Genomic DNA, 19,506 nt, shown 5'->3' on the forward strand with positions numbered 1-19,506 from the left:
TGGCCGACCCAAGACGCTCATTGGATGGTATCTGCAAGGCCCAGCTGTGCACACTTAGGCTAGACTCTGATAGGCTGATTTCCAGAGACATTTCCTCCCCCCTGCAGTATCTGTGCTCTCATTGGCAGGCTGCTCTCTGAGCCACACCCCCAGGTCAATGCCTGTTCTCTCATAGGCCAGGGCCTTTGGGCTCACCCAGAAACCCTGCCAGCAATCTCATTGGAGCACCGCCCACAAGGCTCCCTCCTGCTGTTCTTCTGCCCTCTTGTGGACATACAGCAGAATGCAGCTGAGGACAGGAATTCAGAAGCTCCCAATCTGCAGTCTCCCCAGACCAACAGAGAAATCCCATAAACTTGTAATGCCAAATGGGGGAACACCACACCCTAGAGGAAAGATTAGACATTTTTGGGAATCTATGTGCAATTCCAACCAGGCATCCACGGTGCACAATGTCTGAGCTCTCCTCATTGCAAAGAATCTCTACTACCTACAGCTATGAGGATTTCTGCCATCTAGTGGACACACAGCAGAATGCAGCTGAGGACAGGAATTCAGAGCTCCCAATGAGCAGTCCTCAGATACTAACTAGAAAAGCCATCCACTTGTAAAGCCAATAGGGGAACACCACACCCTAGAGGAAAGAACAAATATTTTGGGAATCCTCTGTGCAGCTCCAACCAGGCCATCCACAGTGCACAATGCCTGAGCTCTCCTCATCCCACAGAATCTCTACACACAGCTATGGGGATTGCTGCCACCTGGTGGACACACAGCAGAATGCAGCTGAGGACAGGAATTCAGAAGCTCCCAATCAGCAGTCTCCCCAGACCAATAAAGAAATCCCATCCACTTGTAAAGTCAAATGGGGGAACAGCACACTCTAGAGGAAAGAATAGACGTTTTTGGGAATCTATGTGTAATTCCAACTGGGCATCCACAGTGCACAATGCCTGAGCTCTCCTCACTACACAAAATGCTTACACACAACTATGGGGATTGCTGCCACCTGGTGGACACGCAGCAGAATGCAGCTGAGGACAGGAATTCAAAAGCTCCCAAAGGAGTCTGCCCAGAAAATTACAGAAAGCATGGGAATGGGAAGAGCCAAGTTGGGGAACGCCTTAGGGAGAGAAGAACAGTGTTGTGAACCCAAGTGCCAGTCCTACATGCAAAACCATTGTGCAGAGTGAACTTGCTTTGTCATGGGCACAACCCAGGTTCAAGCCCCGTCCCTAATGCATGGAGGGAGGCTTTTGTGCTGTGAGCTCCCACCCCTTCTCTTTGCTGGCATATGAGTGTGTGTGCATGGGTGTAATCTACTGTTTTATTTGTTTATTACTGGATAAAGACAGAGAGGATTGCGAGGGGAGGGGTGACAGAGAGGGAGAGAAAGAGAGAGACACCTACAGCCCTGCTCCCCCACTCGTGAAGCTTCCCCCCTGCAGGTGGGGACCAGGGGCTTGAATCTGAAACCTTTTGCATTGTAATGTTATCACTTAACCAGGTGCACCACCACTTGACCCCTCATGGTTGTAATCTACTAGAAAAAATTCAGCCTGAAATAATGAAACAGCAGTGATGACCTAAAATTGCATATATATATATGACACACACACACACACACACACTCTGTTTCCAGAAAGGAAAAAACAAAGCAGAACTTGTAGTGGAGTTGGTGTATTGCACCAAAGTAAAAGGTAAAAGCCTCTGGGGTGGAGGGGCCAGTGTTCAGGTCCTGGGTCCTGAGGGCAGAGGAGGCCCTAGGGGGTTAGACTCTCACATGGAAACCTGAGAGTGCCCGGTGGGGCGCACCTGGTCGAGCACCCATGTGACACTGTGCAAGGAGCCTGATTTGAGCCCCTGCTCCTGCCTGCAGGGGGAAAGCTTTGTGCATGTCCAGCAGTGCTGCCTGTGTCTCTGTCTCTCTTCATCTCTCTCTCCTCCTTCCCTCTCCATTTCTGCTGTCTCTATCCAATAAATAAAGTTAATGAAAAAATAATAAAAAGATAACTGAGAAATGTTACACATGTACAAACTACTGTATTTTTACTGGTGACCATAAAGCATCAATCCCTCCAATAAAGGAGAATGAATTAGGGGTGGGGTACATATCATCATGGTGGTTATGCAAAGAGACTCTCATGCCTGAGGCTCTGAATCCCATGTTCAATGCCCTGCACCACCATAAGTCAGAGTTGAGTAGTCTCTGGTAAAAAAAAAAAATCTAGAAAAATATATTAATGAGATTAAAAAATGTTTTAGGTAAAACATAATTAGAGAGAACTCTTTAGAACCTTGGCTTTGAAATCCATTTTTCATTTGATGTCACTAGCATGAACAATCTAAGACAATGTTTAGTTTCTTGACAGGAAATGTTTTGTGTACCAAAAGACACTGTCAATTTAAAATCAAAGTCATATGAGAAGAAGAAAATGCTTCACGTGGGGTATCTGATAACCCAAATGGGCAAAAAAAGAAACACAGAGACCAACCTGAGGCAGAATCGTCTCGGCAGATGGCTGGTAAAGTGGAGATTGCTTCAGAAACCCCCTGACACTTGAATGTTCATGGAAATTAACATTACTGGGGAATGAAAGTAAATACATGTCTATGGAACCCTCGACTAGAAACAGAGAGGCAAGCTCTATGCAGTGATGGGTACAATAAGGGAGATATTTGAAACACAAAATCCAGAAACATGTTTTTGTTTTGTTTTCAAATGTAGTGAAACCTTGGTCCAGGTATGTGGCCAAGTTATGAAACTAGTGAATTAAGATCAAATACCTTACACAGCAATTCTTAAATTGCAGTATATATATTTTTTCATGCTCAGTGCTGACCAGCAAGTCTCTTGTCTGTGATGTTGCAGGTTTGACTCCCAGACTTTCTAGGCCTGACTGCTGCTCTGCGTGCTCTTCTTCTCCTTTAAGAGAGAGAGAGAAAGAGAGAGAGAGAGAGGGAGAGGGAGAGGGAGAGGGAGAGGGAGAGGGAGAGGGAGAGGGAGAGGGAGAGGGAGAGGGAGAGGGAGAGGGAGAGGGAGAGGGAGAGAGAGAGAGAGAGAGAGGGAGGCAGGGGCGGGGAGTGCGGAGCCAGCCAGAGAGGCAGAAATAGAGGCTGGCAGCAAGCACAGCACCAAAACCCCCTCAGAGCTGCCACTAGTAACAGGCCCCCAGCTGGCCTTGCAGATGGTGAAGCAGCAGCCCTACAAAATCCACGGGACCTTTGACCTCAGCCCCATAAAGATCTTTCTAAAACAATGAGCACATGCTGTGAGCAGAATGTAGACATGGCCAGCCTCACATGGAGCTGTGCTCTGCACTTCCTCTCTCTCACGAGAGAAAAAGAGTTTTAAGGCATTTAAAACACAGCACAGGTCAAGTGACTCAGCAACACAGCAGTAGCGGCAGCCAGCTTGCCACTTCTTGGTCACCACTGGAGAGACACTGGATACCAAGCTTTCTGCGGATGCCTTTGTCAGCATCGCCCCAGGAGCTGGCACTCACTCCAGGCTCTGGTCCCCACAGCCCCCAGAGTCTATCCCAGCTTCTGCCATCTGCCGCTCCACCACGCCTCAGCAGGTGTATGTGTGTATGTGTGTGTGTGTGTGTGTGTGTGTGTGCGCGCGCGCGCGTGCGTGCTCACTCAAGCTCCCCTCCAATCTCTCAGCACACCTGCTGCATAGTCACAATGGAATTCTGTATACCACCAATTTGGTGGTGACACTCTTCCATCGAACAGTATTTTAATGTTAGCAGAGTTTACCACAGAACTGACTTTGTAACCTATTTTAATGATTTATTTCTATATATATATATATATATTATCACACACACACACACACACACACACATAATTTTCCACCTGTGCTCACTGAACCTTAATGCCTGTACTACTGCACAACTTATAGTAGTTATTCCCCTCGCCCCTGCCCCCACCGCTGCCTTTTCTTTAGGTTGAGGTTAAGGGACAGACAGAATCACAGCTAGGAGACACACTGCAGCACTGCTCCACCACTTGTGAAGCTTCCTCATTGCAAGTACTCTCATGTGGTGGTCCTGGGGCTTGAACCCGGGTCCTTGTGTATGGTAACGTTTTGCATAAGCCGCCTGCCAGCTCCCTATTTGTTTCTTTTTATCTTCTGACATTGCCTGGGTGTTACTGCTCTGGGCTGCCTTTGTTTTCAGGTAGAATCCAAAACAGAGAACCAGAGGAAGAGAGAGAGCAAGAGCAAGAGTGAGAGAGTGAGAGTGAGAGCGAGAGAGCGAGAGAGCAAGAGTGAGAGAGAGAGAGCAGCAGCAGCAGCAGCAGCAGCAGCACAGAAGCTTCCTCCAGTGTGGTGGAGCCATGTGTGTGACAAAGCCAGCCTCTTCCCAGGTGAGTTATCTTGCTGCCCTAGTTTTATTCATTATGAGAGAAATAGGAAATGGAAGGGCGGTGGGGGGGGGGAGGAGGGAGCCAAGAGAGAGGAAGGGAGGAGCCAGAGCACAGCTCTACTCTGGCATCTGCAGTGCTGGTTCCCTGGGGTCTTGTCTAGCGCTCTAACATTGAGCCGTTTCCCCAGCCCTGGTAACCTATTTTTATCTCATTTCAAGTAGTTCTCAGTGTTTCAAGTGACCTTTGTGTGACATGAAGCTCATTTTCCCAGCAGCCAATGAGGACTTTGCCTGTGGAGCTCCCTGGGCCCAAGGCCAGGTGCAGTGTAGGCCAACAGCTCAGCAGCTGCCTGTCTTCCTCCTGTTTGCCATCCTGGTCTCAACAGGGCCCCCCGTCTGTGCTCAGGCCCAGCCACTCATGCAAGAGTTACAGAAGCAGCTTGACATAGTTTGGAAAATTCCATCTTGAAGGCCAACACCTCATGGAAAACTTTGAGAAACATCTTATTTATTAATAGAAACTTAGTTTATTAACATACCCTCCCACCATTTTTTTTTCCAGAGCACTGCTGACCTGGCTTCTGGTGGTGCTGCAGATTAAACCTGGGACTTTGGAGCCTCAGACATGACAGTCTCTTAGCAGAACCACTGTGCTATATACTCCTAACCCACTAACATTCTTAATATGTATTTTTGCAGCTTTTCTATTTCACTAAATGGATTAGTATAAAACACTCTATTTTCAAAGTAAACCAAATTCCCAAATAACTTGGTAACAATAATAACTTATCTCTTACCTTCTTAAACTCTAAGACAGCAGGAACCCTCCCCATTCTCTATAAAACCTATATTTCTCCCAGTCCAGGACTGGGTGTGCATTCCTGCAGGCTTCACTCCATCCATCCCATTTGCTCCTGCATCTGCTGATCTCAACCAAAACAATGCAACCAGTGCCACCTCAACACGTTTCACTTCGGATTGTGTCCAGAGACACCAGGCCTTGAATGCCAACCCTTCAGCCTCAGTACTCTGGGGAGACCGTTCCTAGCTCACAGAACACCTCAATTCCATTTGGGGTGGTGCACTTCCTAACAAAGTTACAGAACCAGAACCCATGAAACAGAATACATGTGCACGTGTTGGGCAGCATGCCAGCTCCCTCCTGCTTAATGCTGTGGTCTATTTACATAATCACTGTTTTACCTGAGAACTCCCTGCCTGTAGGGCACTGGTTTAATCCCCACTGGTTCGAGGGCTTTTTCCTTCTCCCCACCCCCTACCCTACATACATCCTCTTCTGACCTGACACTTCTGCCTCAGGAGATATATATAGGACAGGATTGTGATTAGAGAATATATAGCTTGCACGGCATTCCTCAGCAATAAAGATTGCACTGCTTCCCAGCTCAGCCATGAGTTCCTGGTCATCTGTCTCCCGTTCGCGAAGCGAGCCCGGCATCTGGTGCCTGAACAGGGACCGGCACACATGTATCCAGAAGTAAAGAAATAACATAGACCTTACTGTAAAAGTGCACAATAGTTTGCAGTGACTCAATAAGTGCAGCAAGCAAGTAAAAAGACTTAAAAAAAAAAGGCACTTTTTAAAAATTAAGTACCATAAAGTACTTAATCAAATAGTTTCTTCTTAGACCTAGATACTCTCCCCACCTACTTCCTAGTTCACTTCCCTCAGTCACTCCAAGGCCAACCTTGTCAGACAAAGTAAGGACTATAAAAGCTGGACAAGGGTAAAAGACTGACACCCTTTAATGATGGCTCTTTTGGTCACTACCAGGCGACCCCATCATCAGGGGCCCTAGTCAGTGAGTCCTGGGATTCCCACATAGACATGATGGGCCTAGACCTCTAACAGTTCCCTCTCTCCACCTTCACTGGTCATCTCCGTCAGGAACAACACAGTGGATCCTCTTGTGGACCTCTACAGGACCTTGCCCTCAATGTGGAACAACAGTGGTAGGGACGGCCCCACTCTCTGAAGGGATGTTTTTGGGTCAATATACTCTGCCACTCGAGGAAGATGGGTCCTGCAGTGAGTGCAGCCTGGAATGTTTCTAGCTGTGACCAAAGATTGCGAGCTCAGACCTGCAGGGATGCAGAGTTTGCTGTGCTGACTATGGGCCCCAGATCAAATCTATGGGGTTTACAGTTAACAGTATTTATATACTTTTCCCATATTTGGGAGCTACTCTCTGCCCTGACCCAGCTTTCTAGTCCTATTTCCAACTCTGACACCATCAGCCCCAGACAATACCTTTAGCCCACCTGTGTACTGGGCTCAGGCAAAAATTAGTAAAGTCAGGGACCACTTGGAATATACCTAAAATAGACCTATTAGCTTTTTCCAAAATGGAGACCCCAAATCTCACCTGCTCTATTCTTCCCTTTAGGTTCCTGATTATTAAACGATTTTTTTTCTGCTTTATATCTTAATGTTGTTCAGCCACCAAGTTGCACATGCTACCATGATGCCAACCCGACTTCCCTGGGCAGATGACCTCACCCATGTGTCCTGGAGCCCCGCTTCCCCAGAACCCTGCCCCACTAGGGAAAGAGCAAAAGGCTGGGGGTGTAGATCCATCTGCCAATGCCCATGTCCAGCAGGGGAGCAATTACAGAAGCCAGACTTTCCACCTTCTGCACCCCCAAAATAATTTTGGTCCATACGAGGAATAAATAATAGGAAAGCTTCCAAGGAGGGGATGGGATACGGAACTCTGGCGGTGGGAATTGTATGTAATTTTACCCCTCTCATCCTATGGTCTTGTGCAAGGACCCAGGTTCAAGCTTTGCAAGTGGTGAAGCAGTGCTGCAGGTGCCTCTCTGCCTCTCTCCCTTTGTATCTCCCCCTTCCGTCTTGATTTCTGGCTGTCTCTATCAGATAAATAAAGATAGTAAATAAAAAATACTCCTTTGCCAGGCAGGGACGTGCATGAAATGTACAAATTAGCACAGATTAAAAACAATAACATATTTTTAAAGTTTTCTTTTTAACTTATTTCTTTTACTTGATAGAACAGAGAAAAACTGAGAGGGAGAGAGGGAGTAAGAGGGAGAGAGAGACAGAGAGACATCTGCCGACCTGCTTCACCACTTGTGAAGCTTTCCCTCTGCAGGTGGGGACCAGGGGCTAGAACCTGGGTCCCTGTGTATGGCAATACATGCACTTAACCAGGTGTGCCACCACCCAGCCCCCCAAATTACCTTTGATGTTATTATACATGTACGCACAGTGTCGCACATAAATGAAGCTGCAGTAATGAAATGCTCACCACTCAGTTCATGTCCCACCACATTCCTTGGAAAATGTATATACTCCACATTTAATATTTAACCAAAGTCAAGATATTCCAAAATCCTTATCTGATTACACTTTATACCTCTCTGAGCATTAGATTAAACTGCTGGCTACAAACAGGAGAGTCAAGCCCAGCTTGCTGGAGAGCGGGAATCATTTGGAAATACCCTGGGCCAAGCACAGCTCCCTTCTCTCTGTTAGCCATGTGCTTTCTACAGAAAGCAGATATTTTTCGTAATCACCATTTGCTGGCGAGAGCCATGGCTCCTTAAAAGCTGATAAGAGTGTAGACTGAGAATATCCAGGCAACCATGTTTTCAAAGTCTCTTAAACCAGAAGAGCCGGTAATGAGAAGGAAACAGATGCTGCTGTCATAAGCCGTCAGCAAACCCTGTGAGGCCTTTGGCTCCAGAGAGTCCTCAGCACCTTGGGTTACCTCCTGGATGGCTTCTTGACATGCAGATGTCTGGGAGATGCCCCACAGCTGGGCAGGAACATAGAGCAAGGTTGCCAGGAGGCAGGCCCTGTCCCTGAATAGCACCTCTCCAGGGCCCAGGGAGGTGACAGGGCCACAGTGATGCCTTCTGGGAAGATATTCTCAGATATTTCCAGTCTGAGAACTCTCCTTGGAGAAGTAGGGGAAGGGGCCCCTGCTGTGGTCCTGAGCAGAGCAGGACACACACAGGTCGGGAGGCTTGGGAGGGCCTGCCCAACTTGAGGGTGTTCTGGATGCCCCCCGCCACACACACACCCAGCAGGTGCTCCCAGATCTGAGGAGTTTAATGTCCAAGCCAAAGTCTCCAGTGAGTGTGAGCTAATTGCTTTGCATTCAGGTATCTAGATTCCTAATCTTTCTGCTTCCTGTAGAAGATTATTAAACATTAATCAGATGTTCACGTGGAATGTTACAGAGCAGTAATTTTTCAAAGAAGAGTGATTCAGTGAGGATTTTATATTTCTGCTGTGGAATAACGTGTAAAAGGAGTGACCCCACCAATGTGTCCTGACGTCTCATCTCCCCAGAGCCCTGCCCCAGTAGGGAAAGACAGAAACAGGCTGAGGGTGTGAACCCATCTGGCAACGCCCATGTCCAGTGCAGAAGCAATTACAGATGCCAGATCTCCCACCTTCTGCCCCAATAAAGAATTTTGGTCCATACTCCCAGAGGGATAAATAGGGAAGCTTCAGGGACTGGGCGATAACACAGCGGGTTAAGTGTACGTGGTGCAAAGTGCAAGGACCCATCCAAGGATCTGGTTTGAGCCCTCTGGATTCCCTACCTGCAGGGGAGTCACTTTATAGGCGGTGAAGCAGGTCTGCAGGTGTCTGTCTTTCTCTCCTCCTCTCTCTCTTCCCCTCTCCACTCAATCTCTTTCTGTCCTGTCCTTATATATAAAATGGCTATGCAGCAAGCAAGTAGAAAGACCTAAAAAGACACTATAAAGTACCCAATGAAACTGTTTCTGCTTAGACCTAGATATCTCCCTCACCTATCTCCTATTACACATCCCTCAATCACTCCAAAGCTAACCTTGTCAGACAAACTAAGGACTACAAAAGCTGAATAAGGGCAAGAGACTGGCATACTTTAATGATGACTCTTTAGTCTCTACCAGGCCACCCCATCATCTGGGGCCCTAGTTGGGGAGTCCTGGGACTCCCACACAGCCGTGATGGGCCTAGACCTAGAATAGATCCCTCTCTCCATTGTCACTGGTCATCTCCATCAGGAACAACATAATGGACCCCTCTGTGGGCCCCCATAGAACCTTGCTGTCAATGTGGATCAACAAGGGTTGGGACTGTTCCATTCTCTGAAGGGAAATTGGATAACGTACTCTACCTACCGCCCAAGGAAGATGGGTCTTAAAATTAGTTCTGGAATGTTCCTAGCTGTAACCACAGAATGTGAGCTCAGACTTACAGGGATGCAGAGGTTACGCAGGCTCCTGTGCTGACTATGGGCCCCAGATCAAATCGATGGGGTTTACAATTAACAATACTTATATATTTTCCCCATATTTGGGAGCTACTCTCTTCCCTGGCCCAGCTTTCTAGCCCTTTTTCCAGCCATGACATCATCTCTCCAGACAGTAACTTGGGTCCACCTGCATATCAGATGTTAGGCTCAGGCAAAAACTAGCAGTCATGGACCACTCGGAATATACTTAAAATAGACCTAACTAGCTTTTCCTAAAACGGAGGCCCCCAAATCTTCATTTGCAATATTCTTGCCTTGAGGTTTATGATTAGTCAACAATTCGTTCTGCTTTATATCTTAACTCTTTTTCAGCCACCAAGTTCCAGATGCTACCATGATGCCAACCTGACTTCCCTGGGCAGACGACCTCACCAATGTGTCCTGGAGCCCCGCCTCCCAGACCCCTGCCCCACTAGGGAAAGAGAGAGGGATCAACCTGCCAAGGTCCATGTTCAGCGGGGAAGCAGTTACAGAAGCCAGACCCTCCACCTTCTGCACCCCATAATGACCCTGGGTCCATACTCCCAGAGGGATAAACATTCGGGAAGCTATCAAGGGAGGGGATTAGATATGGAGTTTTGGGGTGGGAATTGTGTGGAATTGTACCCCTCTTATCCTATAGTCTTGTCAATATTTCCATTTTATAAATAAAAATAAAAAAAGAATAGGAAAGGTATCAAGGGAGGGGACTGGATACAGAATTCTGGTAGTTGGAATTGTGTGGAATTGTATCCCTCTTACCCTATGGTCTCGTCAATATTTCCTTTACAAATAAAAATGTAAAAAATGGCTTCCAGAGGCAGTGGACTAACAGTGCAGACACTGGGCCACAGTGATAACCCTGGAGTAAAAAAGCAGAAGAGGGAAGCTTCCAGTGGAGGGGAGGGGACAAGGAACTCTGGTGGTGGGAACTGTATGGAACTGTACCCCCCTGTTACCTTACAATCTTGTTAATCATTATTAAATCACTAATAAAAATTTTCAAAAAAGAAAAAAAGAAAAGGCAAAAAGAAAACACAAACATGCCTCAGAAGCCATTACAAGGTCATACTAAGAATACTACATATTTACTTGTGTGATTAAGGATCCAGGTGGAATGTATCAAAATTCCCACCCAGCTGAAGATATGCCCTCATACCCATGGGGCCTTGAGTTTGAGCTCCAGGTAACACTGGAGGAGATCCCCGGATGGTGGAATCATGCTGTGGGGGGTCTGTCTTTCTTCTCTCCCCATTTCTCTTTCACTTTCTCTTGAAGAGATTAAAAATAAAGAACTGGGCCAGGTAGACCAATTCACATGAGAGTCTGCATACCTTCCCGAGGGCCACATCAAACAAAGTTGTTTTTAACATAAACTTTAAAAAAATCAATTTAGAATATTCCAGAGTCATAGCAACATGACTGTCTGCTAGGTGGAACGTCTGTCACAACTGATGGACCGACAGCAATCCATTACTCACCAAAGCCCACCTTTTATTTATTTTTTATTGTCTTTATTTATCTATTGGCTAGAGACAGCCAGAAATCAAGAGGAAAGGCAGGGGGATAGAGAGGAAGAGAGACAGAGAGACACCTGCAGCACTGCTTCACCACTCGTGAAGCTTTCTCCCTGCAGGTGCGGACCCGGGACTCGAACCTGGGTCCCTGCACATTGTAACAGGAGCGCTCTACCAGGTGCGCCACCACCTGGCCCCTCCAGCTTTTATTTTAAAAGGCATCATCTTCCTTTTAAATCCAGAATCCCACCCGGGACTCCACTCACTTGTGAGTTTCTCAGACTTTCCTCACTTTGGATGCCTTGGCAGTTCTGAGGTGTACTGGCCAGGCCAGGCACAGTGTAGCAGGATCCTCAGTTGGGGGTTTCAGTATTGTTAACCTGAGTCAGGTAGTCAGGCTGCAGTCAGGTTTCCTGAGTACAAGCTCAGAGCTGTGAGGAGAACAGTGCTCCGCTGAACCTAGGGACAGGAGCTCTGCAAGTTCCCTGGGCTGCTTCTGCATAGGTCTGTCTCTGCCTATTTGCTACCTGATCAAAGCGAGTTTTTGCTAGTAATCTTTTTTTTTTTTTTTTTTAATCAGGGTGAGTGTATGGATATTTATTTTAGAGTTGCAGTCTACTGTGACTTGCAATCTTTTCTTGCTCATATTGTGCCGGTTTTGGTCATTGGCAATTCTTTCAGTTGGTCCCTTGCTCTGTGTCTGTATGTAAATGTATATGCACATGTGTGTGATAAACATTATTTTTATTGCCACCAGGGTTGTTGCTGGGGCTTGGTGCCAGCAATACGAATCCACTGCTCCTGCAGTCATTCCCCCGCACCTCCTTCCTTCCTTCCTTCCTTCCTAATTTTTATTAGATAGGACAGAGAGAAACTGAGAGAGGTTGGGGAGTTAGAGGAAGAAGGGGCTGGGCGGTAGCGCACCTGGTTGAGCGCACATGTGAGGTGGAAGTGATAACCACTACATTACAGAAACAGACGAGTGCACATGTTACAATACGCAAGGACCCTCGTTCGAGCCCCTGGTTCCCACCTGCAGGGGGAAAGCTTTGCGAGTGGTGAAGCAGGGCTGCAGGTGTCTCTCTATCACCCCTTCCCTTTCCACTTCTGACTGTTTCTATCCAACAAATAAATAAAATAATTTTGGAGAGAGCGAGAGAGGGAGAGAAAGATAAGCAGACCTGCTTTGCTCCTTGTGAAGTAGATCCCCTGCAGATGGGGAGCCGGGGGCTGGGACCCAGGTCCTTGTGCTTGGTAATATGTGTGCTTAACCAGGTGCACCACCGCTGGACCCCTTGTGACATATATATATATTTTATATATACATATATATATTATATATATATATAATTAATTTGGATACAGACAGCAGGACAGAAGGGGGAGACAGAAAAGGAGAGAGGGAGGGAGAGACAGAGAGGGAGAGAAAGAGAGAGACTTGCAGCCCTTCTTCATCTCTTGTAAAGCTTTCCCCCTGCAGATGGGGACTGGGGACTTGAACTTGGATCCTTGCACAGAGTAATGACTGGCTCAACTGTGTACACCACTCCCAGGGCCCGTGTATCTTTGACACTTCTCTGCTGCAAGCTATTACAGGTTCATCTTGTAAATTTGCCGTCCAGGCCTAGAATAAGCTGTTTCTCTGAAGAGCCAGAGTCTGGAAAAATGGCAGCAGGAACAAAGGCCTGGGTGTTGGCATGCTGCTTTCTTTTAGGTCCTCTCAGCTTGGAAATGTGTGTGCCAGAGGCGAAGCAAGATTCTCCTACCCTCCCAGCTTTTATAGCCTGGGTCTACAAAATGAAAGGACTCATAGGTGTAGTAACAGGAGAAAAAGTACAGCCATGGATTAAATTGTAATTTTACCTGCACAGGGGCATCAAAACGAAGTAAACACAGGGGACAAAACGAAGTAAACACCTCCTCTTCAATAGTGAGATTTGAAGAGAGAGAGACTGCTCATCTTAACAGTGGAAGGGGTGAGGAGTTTGTTGGCATCTTAGGGAGAGAAAATGTTTGGGAAGAGGAATAGGCCCTTAGACTAGGGGGGAGGGTATGAAAATTTTCACTGTTGGTCTGGCTGTGGTGTCAACTCCTGTCTTCCTTTCTTACCAAGAGCCAGGGAAGGGCTAGATGGTGATTGAGGTCCTTTCAAAGGGTCAGCCTGTAGGTTGATAAGAGGAACTCAGAGAAAGCCCCCCTCTCTCTCTCTTAATTCTCTTTCTCTCTCTGATCCCCCACATCTGCTGTTCCTGCCTTCAGCTCTAAATCAACCATAGTGATCTATTTTGGGGCAGTTATGTCCTGACCTCCTTCAGGCCTAACTGTTGTATATACATGTATTTAAGTCTATTTCTGGATTTATTTATCTGTCCCAATGGTAAGCTAAACGTAAGTTCATATTGATGTTTTTTGAAGTGTGTGTGTGTGTGTGTGTGTGTGTGTGTGTGTGTGTGTGTGTGAAAGAGAGTGTGTATCTGAGAGACAGAGAGGGAGACAGAGATAAACTGAATCAGAGAGACAGGGGGAGAAATGGAGGCTGAGTCAGAGAGACAGAGAGAGAGAGAGAGACACTGCTCAGCTCTGGCATGTGGCATTACCATGCCTTAAACGTGGGATCTCAGACACACAAGTCCCGTGCACTGGGGCCTGCCTGCTGTCTATTTAAAGAAAAAAGTTCATAGCAGTTGGTGCCTTGTAAAGTTTTATTTCAACCTTGCTGTGGCTATGTGAGCCAGATACACGAAAATTAATTAATAGACTTAAAACAACAACAACTTTGTAATAAAAACAAACAAAAGACATTGTCTGTTAAATAAAAGATTAAAAAAAAAATCACTGTCTGTCCCCTGGGCCTCCTCTGGAAATGAGATTGCACTGAAAAACCCAGCTGAGCCCTTTTTAGCACTGGCTTGCATTGGGCTTAAAGACAGCAGGTAGGAGGCAGAGGTCAGGCTGTGGGTGCAGTCATCTTGCTCTTGACTAGGAGGCAACTGGGATAGAAAAAGGCAATTCTGACCATGCTTTGAGGACTCAGTAGCACGTTATCCTGCTAGGAATGTGTCTGGTGGCCACTGGTGAAGAGAAGTGACTCATCTGACCAGGGAGGCAGTTTACACAGTGGCCGCGGCTGACGGGCCTTGGCGGAGCTGAGATAGTGGCGCCTCACATCAGAGACCCACATGACCACAGCACTGGTAACTGACAGCAGGTACTCCAGCCCAGGGCTTTTCTGCTTGAGAAGCCTTCTGCAGTGCACAAACAATGCCTTCTTTGTTAACAGAGGGCTTTTGCAAGCTGGGCTAGTGGAGAAGAGCCTGTCCTCTTTATTTGGCTGTAAGCCATACGGGTAGGGGGGAAAAAAAGCAGCAGAGTGTTTCCATTACTGTGATGATCAGATACTCATGCCTGCAGGGGGAAAGCTTTGCAAATGGTGCTACAGGTGTCTGTTTCTCTTCTTCTCTATCGCCCCCCCCTTCTCAATTTCTGACTGTCTCTGTCTGATAAATACATAAAGATAAATTTTTTTTTTTTTAAAAAAAGAGAGATGTCAATAGTTTGAGATAGACGTAGACGGGTGTGTGCAGGGGTAGGGGGCAGGGGAGAACCTGTCTTAATAGGCTTCCTGTCATGTCTCTGCGACAACAGAGGCTTTGAGTGCGCGGACACACGGTAAATGACTGGTTGGCCAGCACAGAAAGAGCCCAGTCTGTTGTGCTTGCCCATGGCGTGATCACTCCCACCTTTAACAGTCCCCGCAGATGACCTGATGTCAACAGAGACAGTTGGGGGGAATGCTGGTGCCAGCTCTTGCATATCAGCACACTACTGGCTCAGCAGGGGCCAGGGCTAGGAAGATAGTTCAGATATGACAGCTAGGAAACAAATGAGAGAGGAGGGCAGGGCGGGGGTGGGGAGGACAGGTCACTACAACATCGTGAACTTTCATTTTCTGGGAAAATGGACTCATTTGTCGATAGTCATTTCACTGACTTTTTTTTTTTTAATTTGATAACTGGTGGTATACGAGTGATATACACATTAATAATCTCACAACAGCACTGTGACTTTCATCTCTTTATTTGTAAGCAATCGCAGTTTTGAAAATTGGCTTCTGTGTTTGAAGTGACTGACTCTTTTCATGATTGTACCATGAACCAAAGTTCATTTCAGGATAGTCACATAGTCTGCATTTTACTATATATATGTGTGTGTGTGTGTGTGTGTGTGTGTGTGTATATATATATATATAATAAGAGAATATTTTAATTTGCTCAAATAAGTCAATATTTTCCCAATCAATGCAAACAAAAAAAAAAGGAAGATAACATACTGCTTGAACCAGTAGTAAATGCAGAAGAAATAACAGTACACTATCTTGTTTCTTTGTATAATTTAACATCTTTTTGTTAGCAGCACATGTGTAGATAGTACTGTGCATAGTATTGACCTTACAAAAATGAACTGTTATGGAAATTAACTTTAAAAATATTTTCAACCTTAGGCACTGGTGGGACCAGATATGCTGTGTATGCACACTGTGTCTTTTCTGCACAGCGGTGAGGAATTAGAACTCCCCTGTAGCGTTCGAAAAGAATAGGCTTTTAAAAAATATTTAATGCAGATATACAAAATCTCATCACTCCCATGAAATCCCCTCAATTCTTTGTGCACAAACCAGACAACTTTTAAAACAGCTTTCACTTAAACTAAATTCATGGGGTGACCATGGAAATAGTGCAAACCTAGTAAAACATAACGATATAGTACAAAGTCTTCTTTTTTTTTTTTTTAGTTAAGCTTTAAAAGGTTCATATTCCTACAAATGCACAAAACTTCTCAGTGCTCGCTAGTAGTTTTGCTTAGGGTTATCTGATTTTGAATATCTAAACTGAACGTGTCCGTTTACCTTGCTGCTTCAGAGTGGAAGACACTGAGACTATACGTTTATAAAACAGAATAAGGAAAAAGCTTTACACAGTGGATTAGTAAAGAGCTGACACACTTCAGTTATTGCCCTGCCAAAGAGAAAAGTGCCCGATTATCCCATTTTACACTTATATAACTTGAAGTTCTAAATGATTATCTTAACTACTTTTTTTTTTTTGTCTATGTAGACTGTCTTTGAGACAAAAGTTAAATACAAATCATAAACCTGTTTTCCATTTTCAAGTGTATTTAAAGAAATGCTTATTTCAGTATAAAACCTCAAGTCCTGAATTAAGACACAGTCAATAACACAGTTGACCAACTACTGACTTCTCTTCAGCCTTAGTGGAATATTATTACAGCTGACTGATAAGTTCCAGATTTAAATATTTTGGTTTCATACTGTAATAATGTATTTTCCAATACAGATATCTAATAATATGAGCTGACTTTTGCTTTTCTTAAAAAACAAGAGTAAATTACTCCTGCCATAATACAAATCTTTTTTTTTTTTTTTTTTTATAATCCAGGCCAAGCCAGGAGCTAGAGTCTTTAAATCTTAGAATGATGTTATAATAAAACTAAAAAAGTATAAGGTTTTGAAAAAAGAAACACAATGAAAATGTCTATCTCGGAAAAAATATGCAGCTTGTTAAATATAAGAAAATAGACCCTTACCATAGGGTGTAGCCAACTATGGACCTGGCCTGTAAGACCTGTAAAATTCATAAAAAGTAATTAGCACCAAAACTGTTTAAAATTCCAAATGATATATACTGAGTGACTACAGGCCCAGCTGTTAGCTACATTATAAAAAAAGTCACACGTCAGAGGACGTTTCCCCAGTCATAATAAATATAATATTTTCAATCTTTAGAAAACTGTGCCGGCTTTACTGATTTTTATCAAGACATTCAGGTAGTGTTAGTAATTATCACTTACATTGGATTGAGCTTAGCAGGACCAATAGATATTCGGGTGTTTCTCAATATGGGGTTACTCCACGGACTCTTCAGTTAAGACTTTTTAGCTCCTTGCTTCATTCTCTTCCCTATCTAAAGTGGAGCTCTGCACCAAGACCTATCGTGCCCAACCTGAGGTCCATATCCGTTATTTCCCCCGCTGGCTATCTTGGTGGTATTACTGAAGATTTGGCATGGGGGTAGGTAGGGTCTGTTTATAAGTGGGCACAGATGACAGTAGTAGAACAGAAGTTTCAAATCAGCTACAGAAAGTATCTTCAACCCCGTTACGCTCGAGAGTTGAGTTTAATTTTAAATGACATCCACTCATCAATTGGATCACAAAACTGCACAGCACTGGAGACAAGGCCAGCGTCTCGGTTTTCATGGAGTGAAATACACAACTTCACCAAATCACACCTTGGTGGTTCGCAAATGTCCAGCAACAGTTTGCTCGGCCAGCTTTTACTGCTGTACATAAATAATGACCAGGCAAAGAACAGCCACGAGTCCAAGGGCTTGCATGCCAAGGAACCAAAGCATGACCCAAAAGAAGATCACAATCACTGGCTCCACAATTCTTTCTCCAAAATACATCCTGGTGAAGCCCATGTTGAGGAGGTTTTTGTTCAGTTCACCAAAGAGAGTTCCCATCTTCTTGTAGTCGTCTCTAATAGGCTCGCCAGTCTGGTCTTGTGATTCTTCAGTGTCCTGAGGAATAAAACAAAAATAAATAGGAAATGAGACAGTGGTGAGGAAAGTGATTATCTCGTAGTTCTCTGTGCCCCATAGTGCTGGGGGAACTTCTGCTCATCACTGATTGACATACAGGACAAGGAGGTGTCTGTGCCCACCCTTCAAGAGTATGAAAAGCACTGATTTATTTTGTTTTATTTTATTTTTATTTAGGTGGAATCAGCACTGGCTGGACCCTGTCTAGGAGGGGAACATTTTTCTCCTCCTGTTAAGGTTCTTTTGGCTGGTCTAAACATTGAATGGACACAAAGTAGATTAACAAAAGTAAAGGACAAATGTTGTAGGTACAGAGGTCCATGAATATGGGACCTGTGAAATGACCCAAAAACAGGCAGGGTAGGTGCTGTTCCGACAAAGCCACAATACATTGAGAAGAAATGATGGGAGGCAGACACTACAGTTTGGATGCTAATTCCATGAAGAACCAAGCAGAGTTTATTTACAGAGTCTACACAGACCCTGGACTCCTTGTCTGGTAAGAACGGTGTCTTTCAATCACATGGTGGTGGAAGGGGGGCTTTCACAGAGATTTATTTCTGATTTCAGGAAACAGAGAGGGCCAATGTCCTTGCACTGGCTATTTGTTAAGTGACTTTAATTCAACATCGCCAGTGTGCTGCTTGGCCACGTTTGGGGGCGACCTGTCCTAGATTTCAGCCACCCTCAGTGGCCAAACACTGACTTTACACATGAAAAAAAGGCACTGACTCATTTCCATCCAGCTCCCGGTTTCCTGCAGTCACACAGACAGCTGCCTAAATGCAGAGTCTGTGTCTGTGCTGCTCTTAGCAGTGACCATGACTTTGAAAGAAGCCTTCCCTACCCAACTGTTGTGAGCTGGAGCCACAACTCTCTGGAGCAACCTTGTAAGGAAGGTTCTTTTTCAGTCCATTTCTTTGACACTTAAGACGAGAAGGAACCTAGCTGCAGCCAACGAGCACATGTCTTGCTACTGGGCAGGCTTCAGTCATAACTGTGCTGATTGATGAGTCTTAGCCTGGCTAAGAAGACTTCAGTATAAGCTCTGGTGGGAATGCCTATTCAAATGCTGCATATATAGCCTCATTGCCTCTGATTAATCTCATGGGGGGGGGGGGGAACCAGCTTTCAAATGGGAATGTTTTGTACAATAAGTGCCAAAGCCCACCTAGAAGTGAGTTCCTCTGAAAAATGTTCATTTGTACCCAATTTCACGTACCAAAAAAATTATTCTTTTTTAATGTGCAGATCTGCTTTAATTGTAAATCTGCTTTTATTAATGGCAAGGTAATAGTTTATTATTTTAGCAATTCTCATAGCTAGATTCTTTTTTTCCTTTTCTCTCTTCGGGTACTGATGGAATTGGTTTTCAGAGTCCTCTGGTCATCTCCCCCTAACATTTCTCCCCCTCTGGAAATAAGGATCAAACTTCTTTATGGGGAGCAAAAGGTGGAAGGTCTGGCAGAAGCTGTAATTGCTTCCCCACTGGACATGGGCGTTGGCAGGTCGATCCAAAACCCCAGCCTGCTTCTATCTTTCCCTAGTGATTATTATTGTCTCTACTACTTTTCAGTCTTACTAAAATTAAGGCTTTCTTACCAGCTATTAAGCAACTGCTTCTAGCTCACTCTTTTTTGTATTAAAAAATATTTTTGTTTATTTATTGGATAGATACAGAGAAAAACTGAGAGGGGTGGGGAAGGGGAGGTAGAGA

At 45.1% G+C, this 19,506-nt stretch overlaps 2 protein-coding genes across 3 annotated transcripts in view; one reads left to right on the forward strand and one right to left on the reverse strand.

Annotated features, from left to right (window-relative positions):
* TIFA (TRAF interacting protein with forkhead associated domain) overlaps window positions 1-19,506 on the forward strand; it is a 344,732-nt gene that overhangs the window by 120,054 nt on the left and 205,172 nt on the right. The window lies entirely within an intron of this gene.
* FAM241A (family with sequence similarity 241 member A) overlaps window positions 15,231-19,506 on the reverse strand; it is a 39,093-nt gene continuing 34,817 nt past the window's right edge. Inside the window, exons 2-4 of one of the 2 annotated variants that reach the window (XM_060186252.1) lie at window positions 17,038-17,768; window positions 15,912-16,811; window positions 15,231-15,875 (exon numbers count right to left, since the gene is read on the reverse strand). In XM_060186252.1, the coding sequence (XP_060042235.1) occupies window positions 17,523-17,768 (246 nt within the window). In that variant the 3' untranslated portion in view covers window positions 15,231-15,875; window positions 15,912-16,811; window positions 17,038-17,522. Of the gene's footprint in view, window positions 15,876-15,911; window positions 17,769-19,506 lie in introns of both variants that reach the window. The other variant, XM_060186251.1, reaches the window with a different exon arrangement.

This window comes from Erinaceus europaeus, chromosome 2 (genome assembly GCF_950295315.1).
Source record: "Erinaceus europaeus chromosome 2, mEriEur2.1, whole genome shotgun sequence".
Taxonomy (NCBI): domain Eukaryota; kingdom Metazoa; phylum Chordata; class Mammalia; order Eulipotyphla; family Erinaceidae; genus Erinaceus; species Erinaceus europaeus.